At 38.3% G+C, this 11,006-nt stretch overlaps 1 protein-coding gene across 1 annotated transcript in view; it reads right to left on the bottom strand.

Moving 5' to 3' along the window:
- Positions 1-846: 846 nt before the first annotated feature.
- Positions 847-11,006, bottom strand: part of MCCC2 (methylcrotonyl-CoA carboxylase subunit 2) — a 34,056-nt gene continuing 23,896 nt past the window's right edge. Inside the window, exons 11-17 of the mRNA XM_042882875.1 lie at positions 10,925-10,997; positions 10,652-10,728; positions 9,221-9,287; positions 8,797-8,953; positions 7,957-8,071; positions 6,545-6,630; positions 847-1,234 (exon numbers count right to left, since the gene is read on the bottom strand). Coding sequence (XP_042738809.1) covers positions 1,117-1,234; positions 6,545-6,630; positions 7,957-8,071; positions 8,797-8,953; positions 9,221-9,287; positions 10,652-10,728; positions 10,925-10,997 — 693 coding nt within the window. The 3' untranslated portion in view covers positions 847-1,116. The remainder of the gene's footprint in view (positions 1,235-6,544; positions 6,631-7,956; positions 8,072-8,796; positions 8,954-9,220; positions 9,288-10,651; positions 10,729-10,924; positions 10,998-11,006) is intronic.

The following is an 11,006-nucleotide window of genomic DNA, read 5'->3' as shown; positions in this document are numbered from 1 at the left end:
TTGACTGTCAATCAAAAGTATTTCCGCCATTTAGCAGTTAATTGTTATCTAGACCAAGATAGATAAAGCTACCTTTTGAGACCCAGTTAGCACAGTATTTGCCTCTTTATTCTAGGCACAATTGATGTCAAGCATTTAGTTTCTGCAAGGTACAGCATTTCTAAAAGGAACACAAGAAACAGCAGGCATTGAATTCTCCAGAATTATTACACTGCAATAAAGTACACTAAATAAATAACAAGATTTAATAAAGCACTGCAGCATCTTAACCCCAAAGTCATTGGGATTCAGGCAAGTGCTCTGTCTGGGTCAAGTATTGACCCATTTGGAGAGCCTGCTGCGCCTCCTGAAACTGGAATTTGCCTGGAGGATCACATCACTGTATTAAGATGCTGAAACATCTCAGCAGCCAACCCTCATCTTCAGGCGTGTTTTCAGCAACCTGCAGCTCACACAGATGTAGCATCCTCTCTCCAGTTCTTACAAAAAAAACTTACACACATCCATCAGATTCTCTCCTTGTTTTGACTTCATACAGAGAGGAATGTTTTCTGGATGAAAGCCAGAGAAAGGGCAAAATGTCAACAGCTTCATGAAATCCATAATTTCATGCTGTGCTGAACTCCCTGGCTGCTGCTCCTGCACTTCTCTTTTGCAAAAATTTTTTTCACTAGAAAATGCGGATTCTACTTTTGGTTGTTTGATTGCAGGAACATTTTGCATTTGTAGCAGACAGAGAAAGAAGAAATTAAACAAAATGAAGGAGCGGATACGCAGCAAATATGCAGCATATTTTGCAGATTTATCAGTGTAAGGGATGAATGATTTCTCATCAGACATTTTAACTTAATGCCAGAAGTTGCACTTTATTCATGAACTGAGCAATGCAGAGCTGCACAAGCACTACGTCTGACTGGTCTCAGATCAGTATCAAGACATCAAAGGCCTGTATGATGAGCCCTCAGTGAAAATATATAATTAAGACTTCCACCAAGAATAGCATTGTGTGAGCCTTCGTTTTTAAACCAGTTTAAAACACTTCAATGTTGTAAGTAACTTCACTCTTCAGTCCACGGTAAAATATACAGAGGTAATTCTGACTAGCATACATTCAGATCACATCCTGAAAACCCCAAATTCTGTCTTCTTCGTAGGTGCATTTAGTGCTGCGCTGAGACTGAGGCCCAAAACCAGTCTAGTATCAGCTGGATCAATAATGCCATCATCCCACAGCCTAGGAAAAAGACAAACAACAATAATTAAAAGAAATCAACATACGTAGCAGGCATATTTCGAAGCACACAAAATGAAACAGCTACAGTAAGCAGCAAGTAGAACCAAATTATACAAGAAGCCACGGCGTTAATTCACCTCACTATGAATGGAGTAGACTGGTGTGCAGTATTTTGTGCAATATCTGTCAGCTAGAAGAAAGCAGAAGCTTAGGTTAGCGTGGAAAATGACCTTTTCTCAAGAAATTACCTTTCTCTATTAAAGATGCCAGTATTTTAAGGACAATGTCACATCATTATGTACATTATTCATCTTTATCCAGCTGCCATTAAGCTTGCTTAATGCATTCATACCTTCATCATTAAGAGACTGCTTAATTTTAAGTACCTCCAGTATCTGCCCTATTTATTCTTCTCAAGTCCATTTCTGAACAAGAGTAAGCCTAATATCTAATATCCTCCTTTTCACAGCCCCAAAGACAATTAAACTATGAATGCATGCTGTGTCAAAATCCTCAGGCCAACATCAGATTTCCAAATTCACAAACACTAGGAAACAATCTCTTGGCATTATCCAAAAATTAAAGTTCTTGCTGCATCACTTCTCCACAGCTACATCCTACCCAAAATAAAAGCCATGCCAAAACTCCCAGTAGGCCACAAACCTGTAACACTGTGCATCTACTACCTCCTCAGCAAGACATTTAAACAAGAAGCCATGCTGGTCATTGCATCTCAAGCCTTCCTTATAAATGCAAGTATTTTAACCAGGATTTGCAAAAACAGTTACAGTACTTCAGTTGAGACAGTGATGCTCCTCCTTTATCCTATCTTTTCCTAATGAGACTTATTTTCCATCTTTTCTGAACTTACTGCAATGCTGTCATGTCTACTGTTTTATTCTCTGTCTTTGGAAGAAGTGCTCTACTATTGTTATTTTAAAACTACAGGAAAGGGTCATGAAAAGGAAGCTAACACTGTCTTTTCATAATAGGAAGCATCATCATCCTTTTCTAACTGAATTTTCCAGTTGCAAATTACCTGTTGTTTGAGTATTAATTGAAAAAAATCCGATTAAAAAGAAAACATTATAATGTGGACATCTCTCTCAAAACTAAGAGCCTACTCTCAAGAGAAACAGAACAAGAAGACGTCTCTAAGTACATGCTGACAATCTCGAGGCACCACCAGACACTACTGACAGCTTTCCATCTTTGCTGTATTTTGCCAGGCAAAAGAGCCTCCCACCCTCAACAGAGCACAGGAACATGGCTGAAGTGTTTTAATGAACACTTGCAGTGAGCTTTTTATTTATGAAGAAGACTGAAACTAAATGAAGTAATTCATACTTCCTGAGGAGTGTTTAATAAATGTGCTGAGGGCTGGGGAGGGCAGAGATGAACTGAATGAAAAAGGATCACCCACTTCATGTGGTATACTCCCATGCTGCAACTTCCTAGTAACTACTGCTGTAATAAACACACCCAAACATGAGGCACATTTTAAAATGGCAGATTTGTTTTTCATAGCAACACAATCAACTTATATCCACAAACACACAGGTTCTGGGCTGCATACAAGTCAAGCCACTTTCGGATGGTTACCCCTGGCTTCTGCTTCTCTTTGTTAAACAAAACTACACTTTCTACTGGGATGAAACATTAATAATTGAACAACCTATTAAAATCCCACTGCTAGAACATGAGTCACATCTACACTCATAAAACATTCATAATAGAAACACTGTGAGTAAAAGAAATGAACAGCCCCTAACAGTGAAAAGCTCATGTAATTTGTTATGGTGCAAATTGCTGAAACCCCTTTTAGAAACCCATAAGTAGATTAATACAGCTCATTAAAAATGGTGCTGCCTAATGACTTTTGTTAATTAAGACTGCTCAGTATGAAAGATTCTAATCAAATAATTGATTAAAGTTTGATTAAAAATACAACTACGGGGAATAGAATTGACATTCTGTACATGAAACAATTTGATATTTATAAGAGTAAACAAGGAAATTTGCCTGTATTTTAAGATCATTAAGGCATTTTTCTTTCCTCTTATTATTACAGCTCAAAGCTTGAGTCAAAGCCTAATGAAGTCAACTGGAAAGGCTACATCAATTTCACTGGACATCAGAGGTGAGATAAAGTCCCCATAAATTAGCAAGAGGACAGTATGAGCAAGCTTCCAGACTGTCTGCATCCAAGCAGTAGAAGAAAGCAGGCTTTATTTCCATTTATCTTCCTTTCCTCTCTATAATGAAATGGAGATTTCTCCAACAAACTTTTGTGTTTTTGATGGAGAGATCTAGTTGACAGAATGACAGAATGGCCTGTGTTGCAAAGGAGCACAGCGCTCATCCAGTTCCAACCCCTGCTGTGTGCAGGTCACCAACCAGCAGCCCAGGCTGCCCACAGCCACATCCAGCCTGGCCTTGAATGCCTGCAGGGATGGGGCATCCACAGCCTCCTTGGGCAACCTGTGCCAGTGCCTCACCACCCTCTGCGGGAAAAACTTCCTCCTCATATCCAACCTAAACCTCCCCTGTCTCAGTTTAAAACCATTCCCCTTGTCCTGTCACCATCCACCCTCACAAACAGCCGTTTCCCATCCTGTTTATACGCTCCCTTCAAGTACTGGAAGGCCACACTGAGGTCTCCCAGGAGCCTTCTCTTCTCCGAGCTAAAACCTAGTTAGTTTCTGACAAAACAATGACTGTCTAGATCCAGTTTCAAACAGATACAAAGACACATGGCTCACAGTTCACTGTTGTGGGTTTTTCTGTTTGTTTGTTTGTTTGTTTTTAAACCAAGCTTGGAATCCCTTTAAAGCAAAGGGACTCTTTTCCTGATCTACAACAAATGCTTGCTCAATTAGCACTACTCACATGGGCTAACAACAGGTTGGCACCTTGATACAAAATCCCCTCCTTGTGTATGCTATTCCCCAGTGGGAATGTAATCTTACCTTGAATCTTTGTTTCTAGTTGTGAAGTCTACTCCACAGTTTAAAAAAAAAATAGGAGTGAATGGTCTGAAATCTTTATTTGGAATTAGCAACAAATGAAAGAAAAAGGCACACACAAAGTAGCACTCTCAGGAAGTCAAGAAATGGTGGCAGAAAGCCCAAGAATAGACCAATAGATCCAGTTATCTCTACCAGACAGCACAGAGCAATTAAAAGCTCCAAAGCAATGCCAACTACACCTACACGGACAGAGAGAAACCAACCTGGACTGGTCAATCACTCACCACTCTCACAAGTGCTCAGTGAAAAGAGGCATTTCACTTTACTTGCTTTTAGACAGATCAAGTCTCAGAGGCATGTCAGCTCTAACATTTGACTTGCCAGCTCAGTTGGGTTTATCATCCTGAGTACAGCATGAGCATCACGAGACCTCGACAAGATGCAGTCCAGATCAAAGCTAGTTCTCAGTCAGCTTTCAGCAAGTGCACATACATTGCCCTTCCAAACTACAGGCAGCAGTATATGACAGCCCTGCTCTAAGTGAAGAACGTGCCTCCTGCTGCTAAGAGTATTTTCTAACACCTAGCGAAGGTTAGGTTACAGAAGGAGGTGCTTATGGATTTGCAGCCTAGCTTTACAGGATGGACTGATGCATGGGAACAAACTGGCAAAACTGGTGCACAGAGAGCTGGAAGTTGGTATTAAATACTCAAGTTTCATACCTACATTATTGCGTTTTAAAAATCCTAACCCTTTTCCTACAAGTGAGTTTATTGCTGCAAGTCATTGTACTGCTCTGTAATTTTCTGGGAGGGGACAAGGTTTTGTTTCATCACTATACTGAATATATTGGATGCTAAATGAATCCAATTATTCTCAATCATGAGTACAGAGAGACTATGACTGTGTCTTCAGTGAACATATTAAAAAGAGAAAATATAACAAAACTGAGATCTTTCATTTCCTCCTTCATGATAGGGATTCATTTTAAATACAGACAGATTGACTCATTTTTTTTAATGTTATTATTTCAGTGGAAAATTCTTTTCCTTAAATCTAATTATAAATGATGACAATATGTGCTTCCATTTTTCCTTCTTTTCCCCAGGGAGCAACACAAGGTTTTGTGGCAGAGGTACCAGGCTTAATTGTTACACAGTACTAACACAGATAGCACAACTGACATCATCCAAATTTGTGGGAAATCCTAAAAAAATTAATAATTAAAACCATTAAAAAGATTGGGAAAAAACAAAAAAAAACCAAAACAGTATGTCACTAAGAAGTTCATGTCAATAAAAAATCAGGACTTCACAAAACTATCCTAATTGACTATATGCAAAAACCCCAAGAAACTGCCAAGTGCCAGTGGGAGGTTGCACTTACAAGAAAATATTCATGAAGACTTTCTGCAACACTACCACGCAGACCTCAGCCAGAAGCAGAGATCACAGAGAAGACAAAACCTCTCCCTGAACCACTCACAAGCTATACACCTCAACTACTGAAAGCTGCCTCAATTACACCGCAAATGCCACACTACCTTACTGAGAATACACAGCCCATCACAGCACCAGAAACAGCTGAAACCCTATGAAGAATTGGCTTGTGAATATACCACAACCAAAAAATAAGCAGAATGGTTATTGTAGACAGTGTGAAACTAGCACAGAGCAACACCCCGAGGCCAAAAACGCCTCCAACCTATTTTCCACAGGCAGTAACACTCCAAGATGCCACTCTGTCTCACCAGCCTAACTCCAGTGCATTGACAGTATTTCAGAAAACAGAGCACCAAATGCTACAAAGGACTACCATAACAAACATCTTAGCAAACATGCACCCGTGAGCTAATGCCCTAACCTGAACTCCTATCCCCCAGTGCACACCTACATGACCCAAGATCTGCACATTGCTTCAGGTATTCACTGACTTCTACATGCAAACCCCACTTTCTCCTGACGCACACAGAGTCCTTCAGTACACTTCAATGGATTTTAAAAGGTGAAGTGGAGAGAATGAGATAAAATTTATCCAGTGCAAAATACACAGAATTATATGTTTCAGAAGATTGGTTACAGAATATCTCCTTATCATATAATTACAGAACCAATGTAGTAATTCCTGCAAGTGCTTGCCTTCTTCTGAAATGGACTGCAGTGCAAAGTCTCAGAGATGAGACAAAATACTTATTTGATGCTTGTTGTGTAGCACTCCTGCACATCAAACTAAACTTTTGTTCCAGAGTGCTCTGTTTACCTGTCCTTCAACACTAAAATTTAAAGTTATTATTATGTCCTGTGATTATAATCAGATTTTGGAAAAGCCATTTTCTTGTTACCGTGCACTGGAATAATAAGGGTTTCCTTCCTCTTCAAACCTCCTAATGATTGGTTCCTTCAAGGCTTCTTCATCTGCCTTAGATAACTGTAACAAAAGAGGCAAACCAACAAGCACAGAAAAGACATTCTTAAATACTCTCTTCCACAATGGCAGCACAGCTTTATATGCAGCATCAAACAAGAAGAAATTGCTGAAATAACTGATCCAAAAATCTTCCACCTTTTTGCTTACAGTTACAGATTTGGCATACTTGGTTGTGGAATTACTTTTTGAAACTGGGATGAATGGGAAGAAGAAAGTAAAAAGATAGGCAGAAAGAAAGTCATTTCACCACATTTATTTATCACATTTATTAGCTGATAAAGTCAGATTAAGATACTTAAATGAGTGCAAAAGTAACTGGGGATTAGCATCAGAAAAATTATTGAAGCTATTTTATTGAATAAAACTTGTTCTGATTTGCCTTTGGCAAGACTTTCAATAAAGAAAACTTGAGCTATTCTAGTGCTATGTTTCTCTATAATCCAGACTGGTGACCACATAATAATTCACAATACTTCCAAGTCTCCCCATGACTACAATCTTTCCTGTATGTCATCTGATCAATCTTAGCGAGTTGAAAAGTTGAGACAGAGAGAAGGATGAGTGTGTTTTATCCACAGAAAGACAAAATAAAGAGTAGAATAAAGAGCTCCAGAGATGAAATATACGTAACTGCTTCGTTATTCTCAGTAACTGCTCTCGGTAAGAAAAGCACTTCTACAACACTGCAGTAAAATCAATTTTATGGAACCAACTAATGTACACTAATGTACACTCATCATAATGTAAACAAGCCAGGTAATCTAAAAATCATAGCAGAAAGGATTATATGGAGAAACTAGAAAAATGTTATTGAACTAAACACCAATAATTATTAGCTATAATGCAGTAAGTCAAAGTCTTTATAAAACCTCCCTGTGCTTCTGCTATTTTAAGTTTCGTTATTCTCAGTCAGTGAGTGATGTGAAGATCAGATTTCTACAGAACTGCCTACTTCAGAAGTAAATGGAAAGATGCTGTATTCTCACTTGTTCCTCATACTCCCAAGTGGGTGTAGGGGAGTGGGAGTCCCCTGCTGCTAATCTTGGGCAGATAACTAATTGCATGCAAAAAAATCCCTGTAAGATGATGATATAAGAAAATCACATCTTTTTCATCAAAAGCAAGAAATGCCATGGTCTTCACATTTAGAAGATGTAAAGGACAACATTTCACAAATGTTTCATTGTTGTCAATGTACTAGATGGCATTAGGAGAACCACAGCTCATCTGGCATCTCTGCAACACACTTCCCAGGTATGTAATGTGAGCCCTCCCGCCCCGTGAAGAAGTAAATGATAATAACAGTACTACAGATGAAAGACTTACCTGCTTTCCCTCTCTTGCTTTTTGGTCCTTAGCTATTGTAGCTAGAACAGTTGCAGCCTGTTCCCCTCCCATCACCGATATGCGAGCATTTGGCCACATATAAAGAAACCTTGGACTGAAAAGATGATACATGTTGAGTATTAAAACAACACACTGCATAATTACACAGTGAAGAATTATCACTCAGATGTGTTTTGTGCACTACAGTCTAATAATGCATTGTTTTTTAGGGAATCCAATTTAACATACTAACTGCTTGCAGCACTATGTTTCAAAATGCAGAAATTCATCTCATTTCTACATTCAAGCACCTTATAAATTTCTTTTTCATCTTAGAATCCCCTAGGAATTTTTCTTGGATAAGTATCACTAACAACTTCAGTAGTATCAGGGACCTTGAAAAGTAATTACAAAAAACTTTAATGAGTCATGTTGAGTAAGCAAGAAAAAAAAAATTGTATTGCAGGTTTTGCAAGGACTGCTTATAAAAATCAGACTTGTTGAAGTGAATGAAGATTTAAATTTTTAGTTCTCTTCACATGTATGCGCAATAAAGGACCAGCCCACACTAACTAGAAATTGTTTAGGACTGTCAACTTCCTCCCCCCACAAACTGTAATGGCAGAAAAGCACGTCAGCATGCTTATATGCTGGAAAATCTCCTGCTATCTAAATTTATGTAAATCTTGAGTCTATCCACCTTTACAGTTTTGTATGGTTGTTATTTACTTATGGCCACATTCACTGAGAATGTGCTTTGTTTTCCAGTGCAGCTTTTCAGAACAGCACCTTTTCACAGTATTATAACTTATTTCTGCTGTAATCTGAAGTAATACTTACCTGTATGCTCTTCCACACATCCCATAGTTTCCAGCACCGTAAGAGCCACCAATAATGACTGTTATTTTAGGTACACTGGCACAAGCAACAGCAGTTACCATCTTTGCACCATCTTTTGCTATCCCTCCTGCTTCATATTCTCTACCAACCATGAAACCTAATGAGTTACATGATGAAAAAAAAGACTCAGTATGAACTTCATATTATCATACTACACTGTACTTTGCAATATGCACAATAAAGCTCTTCAGAAAAACAACCAAAACAAATCACCAACATGGCAAGACCTCCATCAGCAGCACTAGGCTGATCTAGAAGAGGCTATACATGCAGACAAGCATAAAAGATGATGACTACACGTTAGAGCCTCAACAGTTATCAGCACAGACTAAAGTGTTCTGAAATTTAATTACGCTGAGCTTACCTGTAATGTTCTGCAAAAACACAATGGGAATATTTCTCTGGCAACACAACTGGATGAAATGTGTACCCTGTGGGGGAAAGAAACAAACAAACAAAAAAACAGGCAGTAAGCCTTTAAATGTCAAACCAGTGAAGTCATCACTGTCAGCACTTTGAAGTCTGTGGCAGAACAAGTTCCACGGACTTTATCCACAGAAGACCCCAGGAGCATCTACATCATGCAGCACTGGCCCACTTCTGTTACATCCAAAGTCAACTACAATACATTCAAGCTCTAGCAAAAGAAAATGCTAAAAGCACACCAGTCCAAAAGTAAAGGAAAAATAATAATCTTAAAAAGCATTACCACTAGTATTGAAAAGATCAACTGATTTATTCAGCCAATATGTAGTTAAGTTGAAGAAAGCTTTACAGTATGGCACTGAGTTATGCAACACTGTACATGGAAAATGGGCAGCCTGTCAGAAAATACTATTCCAGCATGAAAGAAAATTATTCTACAGAATCGAGGGAAAAAAAGGAAAAAAAAAAATAGCAGTGAAGTGTCTGGGAGAAACTTGTAATTTCTTCATTCAGCAGGATTTAAAAGAAAAAGAATACACGCACACACAAAAAGGAAAATTATGAAGTATAACCTTTAGCTAGCTTTTTCAGAGAAACATCTAAAAAATACAGTGATGATCAAAGGGAAGAAGATATGTCAGCATATTTTTGCCATATTTAAAAAATAAGTTTATAGCAGTAATGATGGGGACGAAGTGAAACAAGTAAAATGTGGCCATTTCCTCCTTAGATTACTGATATGTCAGCAAAAGTCACAAACCAAGGAAGATTCATTTTTTCCACTGGTAGGAAAAATCTGGCTCCTCAGAATCATTATAGAAATACTGGGAGTAACAGAAAGAGTGGAAGTTATTTTCAACTTGGAAATAACTGTGTTGAAACAAACACAGCTGAAAACAATGTCACTTAGTGCAGTGCTCAAAATATTCTCCAATACATAAAGCTCAATCTGAACAGCCATGGCTGTCAGGTGAAGCTCCTAGCACATGAGAGACGAGGAGGTGATCTGAGAGAATCACCACACCTTCAACAAGGGCAGAACATGCCTAACCCACTGGATGGCCTTCTGTGATGGAAGGATAACACTGCTGGGCACAGGTAGAACAGCTGGTGTTGTCTGCCTGGACTTATGCAAGGCCTCTGACATGGTCCCACATCACGTTTTTATTTCTAAATTGGAGAAATATGTATTTGAAGACTATTCTAAAATTCTAGAAAATAAGGTCAATTATTTTTACTGCATTAGGGTATTTATTGTTTACTTGAGAAATCTGCAGCCTGTCAGCTTTCATTATTTAAAGAAGTTCCTCAGAAACAAATTCTGCACCAGAAATCTTGCTAGTGGATGGCTAAGAAGCTCTTTATTTACCTTTTTTGCTGACTCTGAGAAGAGAACTCCATTGTTTCCAATTATTCCTACTGGATACCCAAATATTCTTGCAAATCCTGGAGAAGAAAGGTAAATATGCAAATTTCCATTTATTTTACAGTAACTCATAAACACAGTTTCTCTTGACAGCAGAAATAGCTATTCTTTCGTGGAAAAAAAAAAACAAAACCAAAAACTTCCATTGAGCGATCCAAACAAAACAAATCCAACTGTAAAATCAATGAATACATAGAATAATTATATTTTTAATACCTGTGATTAAAGTATCTCCATATAAGGCTTTGAATTCATCAAATTTACTCCCATCTACAATTCTAGCAATAACCTTAAGAAA

Source organism: Lagopus leucura, unplaced genomic scaffold (genome assembly GCF_019238085.1).
Source record: "Lagopus leucura isolate 7727_CA_CO unplaced genomic scaffold, USGS_WTPT01 Super-Scaffold_100036, whole genome shotgun sequence".
Taxonomy (NCBI): domain Eukaryota; kingdom Metazoa; phylum Chordata; class Aves; order Galliformes; family Phasianidae; genus Lagopus; species Lagopus leucura.
This window is presented reverse-complemented; position numbering and strand designations above follow the sequence as displayed.